Genomic DNA, 20,370 nt, shown 5'->3' on the forward strand with positions numbered 1-20,370 from the left:
GCTTTGATCAAAAACCACTTTAAAAAGCCTCCATAGGGTTAATTTGAAAAGCGATTATTTCAATTGTTACGTGAATTTCTAATTTTTATCGACTGATAATCATCTTCCTGTTTAAAGGTTGTTGAGTGTAGCTTTAAAAATTCCCCCAAATCTCAAGAGAGCGCCTCGCAATCTTGTCTCTGATCATCCAGTATCGGCGAAAACTCTCGAAAAGCTTCTCAAGGCAATTTTTTCCGAGTCACACCAGAGTTTCAAACTCTGTGAAATCAGCGATAATTTCACAAAATAATCTTGATAAGACATATGTCATGACGCATTTTATTTCATGCCCTTTTTGTCGCACTGTAAATACGTATGTTTCGGGAGGAAATTTCCAATGTGACTCTCATGTGAGGAACGTGAAATCAAACGAGATCACTTTCAATATGCCATGAAACTATTTACTTGGGTGTCGCACAGAGACAAAGGCAAGTAATTTCAATGAAATCCCAAACCGCGGGGCGCGGAATATTTGAAAGGGAGCCAAGAGAGAGTGTCACGTGACGAGTGTGGGATAAAGAATCCCCACAAGTGATGGGAAAAATTTGCAATTTTCGCGTGCGATGACGTGGATTGAGAGCGAAGAGAGTCATTTACTCCTAGACAGACAGGCTTTTTCGCTAATGATCGCGAGTTTTATCGGGGAAGGAGTGTTTCTCAACAGCACTGACTTATCGGTGTTCCCACAGTGAAATTCTAACGCTCTCTTTATGCCTTCTTTCTTTCATATAATCACTGTCGCGTCTTATCGCATTAAATGTGCTGAAGCTCACTCGTATAAATGGCCTTTTGGGACTGAAGAAACTTTTACAAGAGAGCAAACAAGAGTCATATAACTGGGATTTTTATTTAGTACTGTGTCTCATCTAAAATTATCACCATGACGAGTGAGAATTCCTCTTGTTTTTCCTTATAAGATGGGGGATTTTTACGTGGAAAGGCAGCACGATTTCTGGGTAAATTCATTGTCAACTCTTGTTAGTTGATCAGGTTAGACGGGGCTTGTGAATAGATCGCGGAATTATCACTTCCGAGAAAGTGAGCCTGTGAACAGTGTGTGCTATTCTGGCCAAAAAGTCTATTTGCGATGGCGTGGAAAAAGCACACAACAAAATGATGGAAATTGTTTGCCACAGAGTGTTCGTCATCAATCAAGTCGCTCTCTTTTGAGCGATCGCGCGCGATCGTTGGCCAACATGAGCACAGAGAGGGTGTTTGAGAGTATGTGGGTAATTGAAATGGAAAACACATGATCACATGGAATTAATAAAAAGTATTCAGCGTTCTGGAGTGGTGATCGCTGATAGAAATAATCCGTACACTCAATCAGGGGCGATCGTGTAGAATGTGCAAAATATCGCTGCCGGTGAAATGGCTTTTCATGCAAGGGAGAATTGATGGTGTGTTGTTGTGAAGAAAATGTCGATTTGAGGCCACATTTTGCATAAAGTGCTCAATCTGTCGACTTCTCCACCACAGCAACAAACCAGCTGATTCCGTGGAAACGTAACTTTTTTTCAGTTCCTTTTGTGAGTCACACACAAACGAGCAGAAAATACACATGACGGTGAAATTACACTCGATGTGGCATGATGTAAAAGCTTGGCGCGATGCGAAAGTAAAAGACTGAATCTCTCTCTTTCGCACCTGCTTTTGCCTTCTCAATCTCGATTATCCGATGATTGACTTGCGGATTTTAGCTCAAATCGCACGATGCTCTGTTGTTCTTTAACCCTTCCGCCAGTGTTGAGAAATTGAGCATGTGAAGCTCTGTGTGTGGAATCGTCTAAAGATCACTTGACCAATTTGATCTTTCAGCTGAAATATCACGTTCAAGGGACTTCGGAAGAGTTTCACAATGTTCTCTCATAATATTTATAGACTCAAGAGAAGAGAAGAGAAGAGAATATTTTGTGGCGTGTGTGATTCTGCTCGATGGCGAAATCATAAAGCAATTCCAGTGTTAATTAATCCACTCTACGCCCAGCCATTGTTTGCATTTGAATGAAATTGAGAGCAATTTGATGGCGGTTTTTAGGTAATTAAAAACTAAACCGAAATGTGTTTTCAGACAAGATTTTTGCCGAGAATCTTTCGGAATCGATGCTTGAATGAATGGCGGTCGAGTAATGAATCATTTTTTGTACACTCTGAGATTAGATTTGTATTATTCATTGAATAAGTCACAAGGCGAAGTAACATCACAGGCGTTGCTAAAGTTCTGATACATTCAACACTTAAACAATCTACTGAAATAATGACGGATAGTTTTTTTCTTCTTCTCGCTTGAATATCATATTTATGGATAAAAGTTTTGATCTTTTTCTTGTACTTCTGTTTTTAGTTTGAAATAAGAATTGATATTTAGAGATGTTTTTGGAAATTTTAATGGAATATCAATGAAGTAAAGCATTTTCCCAGTCAGATTATTTGCTTCTCTTGCCTGACTCTTGGTAAACGAAATACACGAAGTCAGAGGTTATTTGTGCTTGCTGTAAGTCCTCTTATCGTGGTGTAACAATGCATAAATAAATAAATTTATCAGAATGCACACGAGAGAGGGTTAAAAATTGTTGCAATGCAGCGCACGCAAAAGTGCTCTGTGAAGCATGTTTTCGTGAAATAGTTCAACAATTGAGATACTGTAGAGAATTCTTTTCAATGCTCACCAGACGATTTGTGTCGATTTAAATGCTAATCTTGGACAATGACGCAAAAATTCACTGTTTGTAGTTGAAAAATTTTTCCATATGAATTCCAATAATAATTGATATTGTGCCTATTGCAAGTCACCTTGTGCCTCTTTTTTCCCCATATTTCTCTTTGCACTCTTCGCGCACATACACAAGAGCTATTATATATTTTCTCTTGAGTGCATTTCAGATTCACCCACTTTGCGGCGTGTGTTCTTTGGGTGAAAATCTTTTCCCCCTTGCAGTGCGTCTCGTGACGTTCGGAGATACATTTTTACGCAATTAATTTGCCACTCTGTCAATGAATGTCTGTGGGACCAATTAAAGTTGTGCGATAGCAAATCATAATCATTATATTTACGATGGTGTTAAATATCGCGTTTTGGGCGATCCTTGAGTTTCTCGTTTGTCTCTTATCTGTCTTCTCGCGAGGCACTGACAAGAAGCATGGGCGTCATAGATCAAGTTGTTCACACAATACACAGATTAACCGATTGAGAAGGAGTGCGAATGAAAGAGTTTGCAAACATTGAAAATAAAGCACACTCAATTGAGAATCTCTTTGGCAACACACTTTGCAATTGGGCATTGCAAATGAAACCATAACAATTAGAAACAATTAACATTAACAACCATAGAATTAATTTGAAAAATGAATATGCTACACGATTGACCTCCAGATTTGCCATTGGGTGTATTTCAATGTCACTTAAATGTACAGTCAGCAATTATTTGGCTCAATAATAACTGAGCAAATGCTTCAGGCTCACTCCGATATCTTTCTTTAGGGTGTTTTTTTTGCGAGAAAAGTGCTAAATTTGCGGACAAATAATTAAAATGTGGTAAAAAGTTTCATTAAGTCTTTTACCGTAAGTTCAAATTGGGAAAATTGAATGATTCTGTGAACAGATTTGTGCTAAAAATAGTGACACAAACTATATTGATCGTCATCTTCCGCAATAGTTGAATATTGAAAAATGTTGGAAAAGAGGAAATTACTGCTGGTTTATTGACTTTCTAAACTATAAGAAGGCTTTAAAAATCGAAGGATTAAATGTAGAGGCGATTGTGTGATATTTCTGGGGTTAAACTGTGCATTTGTTTATTGTGGAAGTGAATGGCTTTTGCGAGAGTATTGGAAAAGCCGATGCTGAAATCGCGAATATTTGCATCAATCGGTTGAGGCGATAAAGTGCAAGCAGCTGTCTCGAGAGTGGGTTCTTTTTGTTGTGCCTCCGCATGAGAATGTACATGCGAAAACAGCTGATTTGCCGCCTTCTCGTGAGCACTTTTATTCGGACGCTTTCCTCCTACTTCGAAACTCGCGCGCTCTGTCTCAAATCCCACATGTGTTGATAAATGTGATAATTTTTCACGTTTTTCTCTCCTCCCGCCAGTCAATTTATGCAGAGTGTCTCTTGATGTTAATGATTGCTAATTGCATGACCAATTAGTTGATGCACTTCAATTGAGTCGTATGAAATTTCTCATCTGGAAATGTCACATTCCTGAAACATTTCTAAATCACATTGGTTGCTATTCAACCATCGTCTTTTGTAATGTGTGGAAAAAAGCGCTCCAATCAAGTGCAAGAGCGAATTGTTCATTAAAAGAGAATTTACAATGCACAAACACTCTAAAAGTTGAGAGTATTGTTTGGCGATTTGTGAGCTGAATGAGATAAACGACAAATTGGAATATTTTATAGATAAAGCTATTTGTCTCTTGGCCGAAGGCAGAGGTCGATTGTTGTGAAATATCATATTTGTGTGAATTCGAGATTTTGAGGCAGTTCTGTGTGTAAAAATTTCAAGATCATCTCTGAAGTCGTGTAAGTCAATCAATGAGTCTGCAGCGGAATGAAATGGAGGCAAATGTGGGAGCTGTGCATTAGAGGGGAAATTGTGTGGAAAATTCCAGTGCATGCGAGGAAAATAAATTGAAGTGGCATCATTCTGTTGATGGAGGAGCAAAAGAATGTTGATGTTAATTGATGACAGTGGAATTTTACACCCATTCGTTTGTATTTTCTGCAGGAAAAGTGTGCAATTCGTTAGATTTGTGAAAAACGAGTGATTATCGTGTTTGCTAAGGACGTTGCCGGAGGATTATCTTGTATGATTGCTGAGTGCTTAGGAGGGGAAGGTGCGAGGAAGTGTCTGGGCAGCTGATGGAGGCGTCGAAGAAGCAATTGACGGAGGAGGCGATTGGAAGGACTAATGGCTCAGTGGCGAAGCATGTCATGGAGTCGCAGAAGTTCGAGGAGCAAATTGAGGCGTACATGAACACGCTTGAGGAAGATGACATTCTCTTTAAGTCGGATGACGATGAGGAGGGAATCAGGAATATTGGCGAGGAGATTTCGCTGGGGTTGAGGAAGAAAGTGCGATTACCGCGGAATAAGCGCAATCAGAAGGCACCTTCTGAGGTATTGTCCTCATCGTCGTCCTCCTCATCCGATGAGGAGGAGGAGGAGGAGGAGGAGGAGGGGGAAGTGGTGGGTGTGGTGAATCAGAAGAGCCCTCTACGGACGGCGGAGGCGCTCAATCATCACCAGATGACTTATCCCATTCCGCAAGCTCCTCGGCCTTTTATCTTCTCCATCGAGCGACGACGGCTGTCGCAGTGCAAGGAGGAAGAGGAGGAGGACAATGCCGAGAAGACACAGAGTGTCTCACCCACCGTTGTGCCCATTCCGTCGGCCGCGAGTCCGCCGGCTGCAAGTCCGCCCGCCGTGGTGAATCGCTTCACAGTGACGAAGGCCGAGGAGAAGCAAGAGATTGTGCCAAAAGAAGAGCCGCTTCCTCGTCCAGAAGTGGAGAATCTGCGGAACTTCACGCACAAGCACAACTCCCTGACCATCCACTTTCCCTGCTCGTCGCCAACAGTGAAGCCGAATCTGCAATCAATCTTCTCACCGCTGAACCCGCATCTGGACAAGAAGTTCTTCGATACCAGCTTGATTGAGATACGACCAATCAATGAGAGTACAAAGTCCCTTAATTGCGAGGACAGCATTGATGCGCCACATGAAGTCTGGGTTCGGCGCGCTGATGAGCCCAAACGCCAGCCAAAATCCGTAAGTTTTGACTCTTATCGTGATCCATGATAAGTGAATAGCAAACATTTGATGACTTCGTCACACCCAATTTGCAATTTTTTCAATATAGCACGTGTCTGTTCTCAAATTAGTCACAGAACTTCTGAGAACTGTGTGCTCAATTGTCTCAATATTTGATCTCAAGTCACTGTATGTCAAATTGTGGAAATTTCTGGTGTTTTTCATCAAAGAGAAATCACACACAAAGACAGTGCCAGAAGGAGAGTTTCATGAACAATTTCGCGGTGCAAGAATGCAATAAAGTGATTTTTATTTATCACCTTGATCGTTAAATAATCCCCACGAAAAGGTGGGGATATTTTTGGGTTGACAGTGAGGCATTTGGAAATATTCTCACACCTACACAATATTTATTTTTGAGCTAATTGCACTTCAATTTATGAGAACTTTAATGTGTCGGCAAGTTGAAATCATCCTGTTTGGAGGGTAATTTCGTTGTTATTTATTCGATGCAATTATGAGGAGTATTTAAACTATATTCAGAGGATTTTTCTTTGCTAAAAATACAATACACTCAGTCAGGTTAGACACTGAAAAAAGAAGTGCTGATAAGCTGGTATTGTTTAGTTGTGTGAAGCTGGAATTTTGGGGACAATTCGAGCGTTAAGTTGTATTGTCTGCAATACACGGTGAGGGTAATTTATGCTCTATAAATTGCGACAGTGAACTGTGCCACGCTAAACAGATGTCGTCTCTGTTATCAGTGTTTAACGTGTTTAAAAATAGTAAATCTCCTGATGAAAATAAGTCATCATGTGAAGAATACAGCATCTAATTTTACAGTCATAAACCAAAGAGGAAATTATTGCTCAACAGCAGGTTCTAAAAGTGCTGACAATTCGGCAAATTCACGGTCAAATCCACCGAAAAGCAGTCTTGAGGACGAGAAGAAAAATAGTGTCTTTCCTACGAAACTGGTTGACTCTTGAAGCATGATCGTGTGATCGATGTTATTCAATTCCCCATAGGTTTTGTGCAGGGAAGTGTGACGCTATAGTTTGCGCAATATTCGGAGAGTCAAGGCATGGCGTGAGTGCGTCACTGTTTACTTTGCATAGCGTGGAAGCACTAAATATCAGGCTTTTTTATTATTTTCTCTCGGGATGACTTTTGTTGGTTGGAAAGAGCGTCCAGAACGGAAAATCTCAGGCGATAATGCGCGCAAAGTGTGGAAATATAAAATTATATAGTCTACGTATGACTTTAGGTATTGAAAGACAGAGAGGAGACTAATGCAATTATACCGTCTTACTCGTTGTATCTGGTTTGAAGTGAATTAAAGTGCAAATACACGCTTTTTCACTCCCTCTGCGAGACATTGTGTGTTCAATTAAGTGATATTGGTGTAATTTCAGTATTTTTACTCCCATCGCGACTGAACCGGTGAAAATACGCTCTGAGCACGTGCCCTACCGTGATATGCTGCAATTTATTTAAAATGTTGGTGGTGAACACGTTTTCTCACTCACACAAATTACTCTCTTGCGCCCACTGTACATTCTGAGGGTGTTGAAAATGAGTGTGTGCATGGGTTTTAACAAGGAAAAAATACTTAAAAACCAATAATTATTAGATTTTGAGGCTTGATATGGGAAAAGAGAAATTACCGTGTTGAATTTCCTTGAGAATAACAGTCTGAAAAGACGGAGGAAAGTCTCTTGGAGGTTTCTGATCGTGAGATCTCGGGTGAGCGATAGTGTGACACGCTGATATGTTTATTTGGCTTGATGGTTTGTGGAAGATTTTCCGCCTCTTTGCTAATTCAGACATTTATTTTCTTTCTGTGCAGGAATCGTCGGTTGATGGCAATTCCGGGTCGTCGCTACGTCCACAAAGTGCGCCGGGAAGTGTCTCGAAGCCGAGGAAATCTGCCAAGCAGATCGAGAAGGAGGCCAGGTGGTGCAACTGACCGAGAAATCAATTATGACTTACTGACAGGGTTGTATTTTATGTTCAGGAAACATGAGAAGGAGCTCAAGAGATCGGAACGAGAGGCGAGGAAGTCGGCCCAGGAAGCGGCCAAGAAGCTGGAAAGAGAAGCGGCGAAGCTCGAGAAGTTAAATAGGAATGCTGAGAAGATTTCCAGGAGCACTGAACGCGTTGGAGGACCAAGATCGGGATCGCTGGAGCGTCGCAGAAGCGGGGATGAGTCACCGGTGATAAATCAATCAACAGTTCATGGTGAGAATTTTGAAAACATCCGCAGTGTTGTGAATAGGTCAATGAGGAGCACTCATTGCGGCAGAGTTAATTTTTGCAAGTTTATAGATTGAATGAGACATGAATTCGAGGGAAATCAATTCAATGGAGATTTTGTAGAGGGAAATCAATTCTATAAGTTTTGTTCTTTAGTTTGCACGACGTTTCTTACTTACATGTAAATTTCCTTGCTAATTGTCGTCTTTTATGTCAGAGAAACATTTAACTTTAGCAATTATAGGCAAACGTTTGATTTTTATAGCTTAATATGAAAAATTTTAGCATAAATGATAGTTGGTATATGACGGAAGTTTATTCAGAACTTATTATTATTAGTTTTATAGTCTCAATAATATTTCAGCCCATGTTACATCAAAATTATTATCATTTTCTTACTATTCTTGTGTTCGACTTGCAGGAATTGCCAGTCCAAGTCGACGACCCACTATTTTCGACGTTTTCCGTCCGCGCACCAAATCTGATACGAAGAGGAAGGACAAGGATGCCGCTAAGTCGAGTGGATCGTCGGACAGGGACAGTTTGAGCACCAGCAGCAATCACAGCGGCCCCAGCAGCATCATGCAGAGCATGAGAACGGCCATCCAGCACACGGTGGGCCACAGACAGGGCACCGGAGCGGCGAAATACAAGGACGGATCGGCTCATCCACATCCAGGCAGCGATGCTCAGGTTCATTCCGGCCCATTTTCCCAGTGAATTCACTGAGTAACGAGTTTTTCTGCTTGCAGTACTATCATACTGTGACTGCCGTCCGGCGAGCGGATGCCTCCAAATCGGCAATGACCAAAGTGATGGATCTCTTCAGGCACCGATCGAATTCAGCTGTGTCGGAAGCGGACAAGAGAAAAGCGGTGAGTTTTCGACTTGGAAGTGTTAATTGGGAGTTTACTCTACTCTCCACGCTGTGTCGCCACTGTCGATGGGGGAGAAGAATTGAAACGTTAACTGAATACTTTGTCTCAAATTCACATTTCAATTGACAAAATGACCCATTTTTTGGGGAAAACATGGAAAGACATGAAAATCTTCAAGTGGAGAAAGATTTTTTGATAAATATTTACGAGAGAGAAACATTCTTTAGTCGGAATTAAGTATTTTTAGGCACTGTTGTGAGCGCAGAAAATGGAAAAGCAGACATTTTTCGCAGATTTATGGATGGTTGAGGGGCTCGAGAGTTGTCTTTTCATCTTCATGGCATTGATCATGACTGCCTGAAGATCAATTGCAAATGAGTTTGCACAGAGAGATTGCGTGAATGAGTGAAAAAATATTTGAACTCGATGAATTAACTGTGTGGTTAGATGAAATTGTCTTGTATTTGATCACAAACTATTGAGAGAATGATTTAATCAGTCGCAATCATGTGTTTTTGCACTTGTTTGCTTATGAAGAGTATTTACCCAGTCGACACTTGAACAATTCTTCTTCAGTCTCGCAACTTGGCAGAGTCTTGAGAAGTTTCTTCATTAAAAATTCTCCTCATATGAGTGATAAAAGTTTTTCCTACCTCATCTTCCGCGTCATATTCATGTCAAATGTCGGTTTAGTAATGGCGGGGAAATTATATTTTTATGGTTTATATGGCGAAAAGCAGGAAAAAGGCATGTTAAGTATGAAGGGCAACGTCTCACGTTGTTTTTATATGAAGTGTGTTTTGTAGCTTCGCTTTGTTGAAATTCATTTTCCAGCGGCAAAACAAGCGCGCTAATTTAAATTTTCTATTTCATTAGGGGTCGAACTAAAGGTCTAGGAATGATTTTGGTGGACTCTTTTTCCACACAAATCAGTTGATTTTGATTGAATAACGATGGATAACGCGTTTGAACGGCGCACGAGAGAATTCCTCCTTATCTTGACAATAATTTTTACTGTTATTGTACACAATCATTCTATCTATCTCGCACACAGTGTGTGAGCTCTTTTCCCCGCGATGCCGCGCGAAATGTGATTAACACAAGTCACTGTTTCAGTCTCCAGACAATCGTGCCTCGAGGCGGTTCAGTTGCATCGCGCATTTTCCTGTCCTCGTGTCGCTTGTGGGTGTGAAGTTTCCCGAGGGAAGGTCTTCCCTTGTCCGAAGTCTCCTCTGGATGGACGAGGAAAAACACCTCGTGATCGGGAGAGAAGTTTTGATTTTGAAAGGCTGGGATTAAGTAAATTTTCCACGCGCGACGCCAGAAAAGCATGTGATTCAAATGCGGTGTGTGAGTGTTGGGAGGTTTATTGATAAAATGTGTCTCATCTGTGCATTTTGAGGGTCATTCGGTGTGCGATGGAGAGAGAAAGAGAGTATATTTTGTGCAGTGGGTGTTGCAAATATTTAAAGCAAATATCTTTGCAGCAACACATGCTAAAATGTAGCAGAGAAGTGACCGAAAATCTGTGAGGTTTTTCAGTCTCCCTGACGATCAATCTTGGGTAGGATTTGTCAGGCTCCTCGAGTCACAGAGATATGCATATCGTGATGCTAGTGGCAATTTTTATTCACATAAATAGATATGGAAATAACCGTGGGTATTGTGCAGTAAATTGTTTTGTATGATTTTTCAAAAATAAATTATTGTGAATGGCGCGAACATGAGCGGGACGACGACACTGAGAAATCTGTAAAGAGAAGTCGCAGAGATGCAATTTTAGTGCAAATTCTCGTATTCTTTGTGCGAAATGCACGGATAAGCGGAGAAAAAGTCTCACCAAATTGTTGATTCTTGCCATACAGTGTGTTTTCAACTCTTGATATCATCACTATAGTGTTTATTTAATCTCCAGTCACATGTTTTAATTGAGAAACGTGGTTTATATATGATATTCTATACAGTTCTTTTATTCTGTTTTTTGTTATTTTAGCGATTATGTAATTGTAGCTGACAAACACTGTGTCTTCCACACACCTTTTGTCACTAAGCAAAATCCTGAGTGTGTCTAAAAATTAGTATCTTTAATTTAGCCTGTCTATTGGCAGTTATTATTGCCATTATAAGAGAAATCAGTGCTTGCATCATGCTGATGTCAAAGCAAGGAAAGAGAAAGAAAATTGTGCGCGATTCTTATCATCTCAATCCTTTGAAACGTTGTCAATTCAGGTGTTCTGCATGGAAGTGTATCTAATCTTGTATTGCTGACTTGAATTCTGAGTTATCGTGACACTATTGCATTGCAGAATTGGTGAAAATTGAGTGATTTCTTGATAATATAACATATTATATGACTTTATAAGCATTATCTGTCTCTTCGAAGAAGTCTACTTAAAGCTAATCCCAATCTAAGTGATTGGAAATTATGATATTTCGTAGTCTGACGTCTCCTTTGATATTTTGCATAGCGCGACACAAAAGAACTCTTTATTCTCTAAAAATAAAACAAATTCGTAGAAAACTCCAGAACTATCAGTGGATGTTTACTGTTTTTCAAGAGCTCACATTGTATAACCCAGTCTAGCGATAAGACTTTTGATTTGACATGAAACGCAATGGATTTGTGAAAAAATCTCTGTGAATTTTCGTTATCAATTTCTATATAATGAAATCACTTTAATTGCAAACAATAAGCTGATAAATCGTCATGGCGAGAGGCATATCAGAAAATTGAATGAAAATACTTGAATTGCGGAGGTTTTGCATGGTATGATCAGCGAGAGAAGAAACTGCAGCTGATAAATCAAAAAATCGTGATGGTAAAAGGCCGTTTTTTGGTGGCCTGCAAGATCAAGTGCAAAAAAAGTGTCTGAGTGAATTTCTTGGGGTTCGCCTTGAAATTCACTTTTCGCACCTTGGAAGCTGATCAGCTCGTCGTTTTAGCTTAATAACTTCTCACATGATTTCACTTCTCCTTTCGCACACAATTTTGTCGCTTGTGTTATCAAACTTTATCTCATATTTATTTGTGGGCACAATAATAAATTAGATGGAGAAATTTGTGTGAGTCTGGAATCTGTTATCGCGGTGCAAAAAATGCGATATCGAAACAATGCTTAAGTGATTGATAAGCAGAAATACCTTGATTGACATATATTGCGAGTGTGTGTTCCTCAATCTCATGATTTTCTTATCGCACATCCTTCTGTATGGTCGGCTCTGGTCATTTCGTCAGTGCCATTTTCAAGGGTAATCGAAGAGACGCACTTTTGTGGAAAAACACTGCATAATTTCGCTCTTTCTCTCTGCGCGACATGAATTAGATGCTGTGTGTGAATTGGTTGGGATGTAAAGTGAATTCTTGTGTCTTTAGTGGTCACATGAAAATACAGCGCGATCAAACGCCAAACGAGTGTCGGATGTTTATCATTTGAAAGTTCCTCATTACGAATGCGGCGCATCGGTTGATGACAAATGAACATAGAATTGTTGTGAACAAGAGGAGAAAAAATGTCGTACTTCAAGAATTTCATGAAGGGCTCCAGTTCGCAGTCTTACAGTCCGCGAAGTCGGAGCAAATCCCTCGATGTGGAGGCATTGGAGAGGTCAGGGATAAGAACGCTCAACTCTCACTACGTACGTTGATCGGTGAAAAGTGTCTGATATTCCTTTACACCTCAGATTCTAGAGTGACTTAACCATCAAGCTTTGTTACTAATCCTTGCTCTTTCCTTTTTTACAGCGCGTTGCTGCTCATCAACAACAATTAGCGGCTCAGAGTGAGTATAAAATTGATATCCTTACCCTGTTTTGCGGGGGAGATTTTTCCCATTTGAAAAGCAACCAGGAAGATGTGATTCTTCCCGAGAAACAACTTCCAAGTTTGTCGGAATTGCGAGTAGATGGTGTGTTGAATTGGCGCGAAAAGAGCAGAGCTTTTGCGGCTGGAGCTTTTTCACACACAATAGCACGTCACTTTTCACTGCTGCTCTCATCGCGTTTGAGAGACAATGCAGGTGGAATTTCGCCACGTGAATTGCGTGGAAAATGTCAGTAAGAAACTATACCAAAAACTCATATTTCTCGCTCTTTGGCTGGGGGAAAATTCACGAAGGTCGTTGACTTTCAGTGCGAATGAGTGTGAGATAGAAGTCACAGTTTTTTTCGGGTGCCGAGAAGAGAATATATTGTTGAGCAATAATATTTATAAACACAAATTCCCTCTTACAGCCTTGACCGATATTGAAGATGTGTTTCGAACGTGTGTAATTTTTTACACTGCGATATTCGTGCGAAATTAGAGGAGAGATTCGTATGTAGAGAAAAGTAATGTCTCAAGGATCTTCATTTGCCTCTTTGTGTCTCTCACTCTTGGTGAAATGGAGGAAATTCTCGCGCGATCGAGTTCATTGAATTGCAATTTCTCACTATCTTCCTTCATCTCCTTTTACAAGCGGCAAGCATGCGGAATATTCTGCAGAAATCTTTCTCCCTAGAATGGATTGTATCACACATAATTTAATTCATCTATTTACGCGGCTTTTTCTGCTATATTTTCACACACTCGATGTGTTGGATTTTTTTCTCCTCTGGTATTGTTTTCTTATACAACACACACGCTCAATCGTCTTGTTTTTGTTGGCTGTTTGGAAAACTCGCGCGCTGGTGGAAGAAGACAAGAACGTGTTCTTCCACCTACTTTATTGTTGAACCACATTCGTGGTGTTTCTCTCTCGTTTTCACGCCTATTTTCCCTCTCGCTCCGCATGAAACGTGCCACAATTTGATGGGATAAGCAATCTTGGGAAATTTGTACAGTTGTGTTGCAATGAAATGTGTGGTTTTGGTCCATTGTTTGTAACTTATCTCAAAGTTGGAGTGTTGATTTAAGGATACAAGTTGATTTATGAGTGGAAAACAGCGCAGAAACTTTGTCATTAGTTTTTTAGTGGTTTCATACGGCCATTTATTAAATTTTTCTAATTTTTCATTATTTTCCAATCTACAAGATACACTTGATCAACATTCTTTTTGATTTTTTTTCTGTTCTTAGCCCTATTTCAACGTATTTTTCGGATCTCAAGACACTTTTGTGATGTGTCACCGTAAATTCATTTAATGTGGAGTGAAATTCTAGCTTTCCATGTACATTTCCTTAGAGAATGATTAGCCTCTTCGCACAAAAATAATTTGCTGTTAATTCTCCACCGAGTCTCATATGGTTGTTGATTGTGGGCTTGTCTCTATTACTATTTGAAATTTACAGTCGTGTATATTTATTGATAACAACAACATTCATTGCTGGTGTGGGAGATTTTTTCTCTCTGTCTCACTTTTGCCTCCTTCGCCGCTGTTGAGTGTGTTTTACAGCTTTTTTTGTACTGGCTGGTGTTTGACTATTGTAAAAAAATATCTGTTTACTTGAGAGCTTAAAAGCTCTCTCATATTTCAAGTCATAGCGGCAAATCAACTTCCAAACAATTGCGTCATTTTCTGATGTTGTGTTGACTGATGTGAGCTTGGATGTGAGTTTGTGTTGTGAATTAAGTGGATGGTTTTAATTTAATTGTATAGAAATAGTGTTGGCTATATTGGGAGATTATAGTTCTTATAAATATTTGAGATGAATTGTGCTGAGTGTATGAATTAAAGTGCGTGTGTAAACTTATTGACGCGTCTAGCGCAGATTTATATTAAAAAATGATGTGTGCTGAAAAAGAGGAGAGCGAACTCGAGGGAAATTGACGACGATGACGATGTGTGGGAAAGAACCAATACACCAACCAAAAAAGACAAATACGCGATGAGAGTGAGATTTTATTCCTTGGCCACTTGTGAGCTTGTGACTCTGCTCAGTTCACTTTCAGGCGTTGCATTGAGTAGAATCGAAAAGCATCGCGGAGGGAAATAACGAGAGGCACTTTTTGAGATACTCTGTGTGCAAACGGCATTTATAGTTTGTTATTTTTTTTGAGGAGAGTGAATGGAAAATTGGTGTGGAAAATTGCGAAAGACAGGAAAGATTGTTTGATAAAGCACTGAACTGACTAATTGCTGTGTTGTTGTTGTGACATTGAAGAGGAGCTTCACACGCATTGTAAGGCGAAAAAAAGACAGTTGTAGAAGAGAATGAATTATTCAAAGTGGATTCATCACTCTTTATTGGATTGATTGTCGATGATAGAGCAGCGCGGAGGGCGTGAAATAAAAGCCGGGAGTAAACACGTTGCTCAACAAAGAAGTGTCTACGTGATCATCAACAAGTATGAAGAGAGCGAGTTAATTGTGAGATGAGGATAATTTTCTGTGATTTTTTTGTCGCTGCATTGCGATTTTTCACCTTTTGAGGAAGTGTAACTCAATAACACTCACACCTTTTGGGATGGTATAATGACAAAGAGAAGGAGAGTGAGGAAAATGTTTTCTGGGTATTTGTGAGAGAGGAAACTTGGACAGAATATTTGATCACTTTTATCTTATCTAAGGTAGGAAACTCGATGTTCATTCCATGGTTATGGAATTAGACGCTCTTTGGTCAAGACACATATTCTTCCAACAAAGAAGGAGAGCTTTTAATCTGCGTCTTTTATGGTAAAGAATGCTATCGCGATTAAATCTCTCTTTCTGCCTTCTCCAGTGAGAAAATCCCATGTGAGAATTTTATTCGCACGCAATTTTCCAATTATGAAGCTCATTGAGGGCGATGCTTTTGGTGGATCTTTAATTAATTTTACACATTTTGCAGACAAAGATGCATAGAAGGTGAATTGGGAATTAAAGAGATGCAAAAATGTAAATTTCAATGTCACATTCGTGCATGATTCTTCATGTGATTTTTCGCGATTTCGAACATAAAAGTTTGTCCTCACCAACGAAATCGCGACATTTCCTCGTATGTCTATTTTTCTCATTTCCCATTGATTGGTTTCGTTTTTGCAAATCCACTGGATGAAGAAATCATTGGAATTTGAAATGAAATGCTAATCAGAAACGTGGTAAAAGCCGGTTTTTCTCTATGAATAGAATGGTTTTTTTGGGCAAACACAATACTTCGCCTCTCTGCGCAAAGGGGTGAATTTTTCGCATTTGCTGACTATTTAGTTGTCCAGCTGAGTTTTCATGGAAATTATAGAGGAAATATAGTGTCAAATGACATTCAGGTGGTGAATTTGAGAGTGGGTTTTGCACATTTTTGCGCATTTAACTGAAATTCAACACGCGAATTCTTTATCGTGAGGATAAATAAACACTGAGAAAAAAGGTCTCATTTGTTCGATCGCTTGACACCATTCTTTCACATCCCAAAATGAGGAGGAGATGAGAGAGTGAAAAGCTAATGAGGAAAATGGATGTTGAGTCTCTGAGTTGGCATTATTCTCCGACTTGGAAACATTGTTGCTGGTTCATTTTAATGTTTTTTCTGTGTGTCATCGTTGTTGTTCCTCTGTTCTAAGTCACACACATGAGGAGGAAAGGAAACGAATAATTGCGCAGTGGATTTTCAACATTGGCAGATTAAGCATCCAAAGCGGCACATCGTAAAATTTTGCCAAACAACCGGCTGCAGCGCTCAAGATGTTGAATAGGGCGAAAGAGTCCAGACTTGCGTTGGGACCCTCTTTTCAGAACACTCGTCGACCTTGGCATAACACTGGGAGAGTTTGTGTTTGTTTTGCTTCACGAAACCCACTTGTGTTCTTTATTTTCTTTTCATCACAAGGGCCAGAGAGATGGGAAGAGGGAAGCGCGCACTTATGAGGCCGCGAAGAAGGCAGGAAACAGACGGTCGCACACTTTAAAATTCGGTCTTGTAAGCTAATTAGTTAATTAGTGTGTCAGTCCGACTGAAAAAAAAATGTTGATTGAGATATTATGTGTGTTATCAGTGGACAAAGAGTCCCACATTTCAGGGGAAATCAAAGTGCCAAAGTGAGTTAAGAGTCTCACGCAACTCGTAAAGTTGTGAGAATCGCGCCAAAATCTGCCGCATAAATAGAATTTGCAAGACAGGAACTGAGAGTATCGCGTTAATGAATTTAAATTGGCAAATTGTCTTCAGATCCTACTCGGAATAGCACTGAATATTCGCATCAATAAATTTGTAATTAATCTAACCCACTTTTAGTGATTAATTTCAATTTACAACGACTTCATGAGTGACAGTTCGTGGTGGGAAAATTAGAAACTCTATACTTTTAGTTATAATTGTTTTGCGACGCAAAAAGGTTTTTTTTTATTTATTTTAATTTTCGTTATCGGCAAAATTAATACGATATCTTGAAAAGCGCACACATTCATCTGAAATGAATGGAAAAGCGAGTAGTAAAAATGCATAAATACAATAATGAATTGCGAAGAATTCAGACTAGTTTTTCGCACATAATGCAAAAAGTGCCCTCAATCGCTATGCATCTATAATTGTGGGTATTAAATATATTTTTGCTTCTCTTTTCTATGAATAATTTAAATTGTCTGTGTGTTGAATGCGCTTTGGATTTGAGAAAAAGTGCATGTAGGATTATTTGAGTAGAGTATCGAATATAATTGAAAAAGTATAGTATTTTCAGTCCAATTGCAATAAAGAGTTCTTGACGTGTGTCTAGTTTATGTGAAAACTTGATTTGAGATGAGTAATTTCTTGGCTGACAGCCAAGCGGATCTGCATATTAAAAAATTTTAATAAATTAAATAACACAGACGAAGCAGTGAGCAAATGAATTTTCCGGTTTTCCAAGCACCCTCACTGCACTTCTCGGGTCACATTATTGAATCTTGTTGTTCTGACACGCGGAATTTGCATTAGTTATTTAAAATATCCACTTTGTTAATTCAAACAAGTTGTTTACGGTCTGTGGACTCTCTTAGTCTGGTAATCTGTACCAATTGTTTGCATTTTAGTGCCACGACTTAATATCAATTCACCGTCAAAGTGCAAATTTCTACAATAGTGCGGCCAAAGCATTCACTCATAAACTGTGAACGTAAACAAACCAATTTAGCCTTGTAAGTTATTTCAAGTCACACCGAATGCATTAGAATGGGACTGATCATATAATTAAAAAGGATGGGTGAAATAGAAGGGGTGGCGGACAATTTCTGATGAATAATTAATATCAAACTGTGAGTGATTCACGCAACTCGTTTAATCCTTTGTACTTTTGTGAGGTGTCCGCATTTTTCTCTTCTATTCTTACGCAAGTTATTTCTTGATGTTTTCCCGGCGGGAGAATTTAGTAAGTGGGATAATCGAGTAAATGATGGTGTTTAGAAAGTATTTTCACGATAAAATCCCGGGGTGGAAAATTGATGAGAGACATTTTCCGGTCATTCACCTTCGCCTGGGTGTGTTCATTGTTGAAATTGACTAATAAGTGATTTTGATGTGGGTTATCGAGAGCACCTTTGGTAATCTATTTTGAGGGGCGAGTAGGATGTGTGTTTTCTGCATAAATCAATGCTCTTGTCCTTGAAATGTCCTCTGCGGACACGCTGGGGCTCCCTTTCCGCGGATATCGCGCATTTTCTCGCTTTTATCAGGACTGGCGGACAAGACATATTGAGGTAGAGGTGGACAGGAGTGTAAATAAAGTACTCAAGAGTGTATTGTGAGGTGTGGTTGGCTCCTTCGTGCCTCACTCTCTGAGGTGTTTTGCGACTATTTTAATATAGTAAACAAAGTAATAATAGCACATAGTGATGTGTGTGGTTTTCACAGCAAATAAAATATTGGTGAGGCGCTTTTTCACAATTTATTTCTTTCCTGTCCCTTCTTTTGCCATTACGTGCAGTGAAAATGCAAGTGGTGGTTGTTTATTATTGATGTTTATGTGCGAGGAAAGGGGCGCACTTCGTGTGCGCTGTCTAATGATTCGTGGGGGAATTCAATATAATGTGAGCAATTGCACATAAAGTGCGTCGTATGAATGCAAAACAGAATTGATTTTTTTTCTCGCAAATTATCTGGAAAAATGGCCATGTGGAGTATGTTGTGACAGGGAACAGAGGGAATCTCGAGCTCCGGTTGAGACTCTTTTTTGCTGGTGAATTCCCAACTGTTTTGCCGCCACTTTGTGGGTTATCTGAAAGGGCGGCGGAGTCATTATCTGTGGAAAGAGCGTCATAGCGCTTTTTTTCCTTCATCCTCAATCTCACAATGTTGTGCTTGATTTTTTTTCCCTTCAACGTGGAGTTTGAGATAAAGAAGCCTAGGAGGAATTCTTTAAATTCCTCCAGTGTTCACGGCAAATGCGAAGCATTGATTTGTAGGGCTTTCCTGGATGGGAAAATTGCAGGAAATCAGTCGTTATTGTGCCGAGGCAAAAGTCAAATTGCTGGGAGAGTGACATTTACAAGTCAATAATAAATTCATGTGAAGGGTGAAAATGTCAGAGGTAGTGACTTGATGATGATGGAAAGGTGGCTTTCACGCAGTTTCATGGTCAGAATATTGGCAGAGTTAATGCGATGTACTCCCAATCACGCTCATCAAATATCGTATAAAGTAATTTTGTGGTCATCCTCAGGATTAATGAGGAAATTTGCCAATTAATCTCCTCAGGCAATATGGGAAAACATCGATTTCACGGAGGGGAAATTAGAATTCGTGTGATATGTGGTATCAATTTGCCATCATCAATGTAATTAAGCTTATCCAATATGTTTGTTTGATGTTTTTACCACTATTTATCTACTTTCCTTTGGACTCGTGTCAAAATTACGTGCTAAAATGCTCAAATTCTATGATTTCTTTGATTCTGAGAGAACGTCTATTGTGTTAAACTCCATTTGAGTGTAAAAGAGAATGAATTGAACAATTCTAATAACAAGTATATGACTCGCTTAGAAGATTATCGTCGTAAAGGATTTACCGCTTCTTAAATCATATCCAGAATATGGACTGACTTCATGAACTAAAAATAGTGTAAAATACATATTAAAATTCTAATGACGTCAGAGAAAGATTGAAGTACATAATCTTGTAAATAAGAACTTTTTGTGACAGGATGTGTTATAGTAATAAAATTGAAAGATTTCTATCGAAAGCTTATAAGAATTTTGATGAAATTCCAATTGTTCACTTTGTTCTCATAATTTCCATTAAAATTAACGATAATTAAGAGATTGCAAAACTCGTCACTGAAGTGAGGAGTTGTATTTCAAACAACTTCTTATCATCTCCTCTAGATTTTGCCAAATTACGTGTGAAAAACTCTTACTACGCGCTTTCAGGCAACAACTTAATAATGGCTTGAATAGAGTCTATGTACGAGAGAAAGTGATAAAAGTCAAGACTGTCAATGTCTTATCTCGGTATAACCAGTAAATTTGCTATTAATAAATTAGCTTGACATTTTTCCCGTCTCAAGACGAGAGCGACACATGAGACGAAGAACTTGACCATGAATTTGCATGTCGTTGGGCAAATATTCTGTCTGCGAGATTG

General features: G+C 39.4%; 1 protein-coding gene across 3 annotated transcripts in view; it reads left to right on the forward strand.

Moving 5' to 3' along the window:
* Positions 1–20,370, forward strand: part of LOC132256714 (uncharacterized) — a 34,654-nt gene that overhangs the window by 2,067 nt on the left and 12,217 nt on the right. For 2 of the 3 annotated variants that reach the window (XM_059753227.1, XM_059753235.1), the window contains exons 2-7: positions 4,769–5,811; positions 7,643–7,749; positions 7,811–8,034; positions 8,471–8,742; positions 8,802–8,924; positions 12,670–12,706. In XM_059753227.1, the coding sequence (XP_059609210.1) occupies positions 4,903–5,811; positions 7,643–7,749; positions 7,811–8,034; positions 8,471–8,742; positions 8,802–8,924; positions 12,670–12,706 (1,672 nt within the window). In that variant the 5' untranslated portion in view covers positions 4,769–4,902. The remainder of the gene's footprint in view (positions 1–4,768; positions 5,812–7,642; positions 7,750–7,810; positions 8,035–8,470; positions 8,743–8,801; positions 8,925–12,669; positions 12,707–20,370) is intronic. The other variant, XM_059753243.1, reaches the window with a different exon arrangement.

This window comes from Phlebotomus argentipes, unplaced genomic scaffold (assembly GCF_947086385.1).
Source record: "Phlebotomus argentipes unplaced genomic scaffold, Phlebotomus argentipes genome assembly contig_6, whole genome shotgun sequence".
NCBI classification, from domain to species: domain Eukaryota; kingdom Metazoa; phylum Arthropoda; class Insecta; order Diptera; family Psychodidae; genus Phlebotomus; species Phlebotomus argentipes.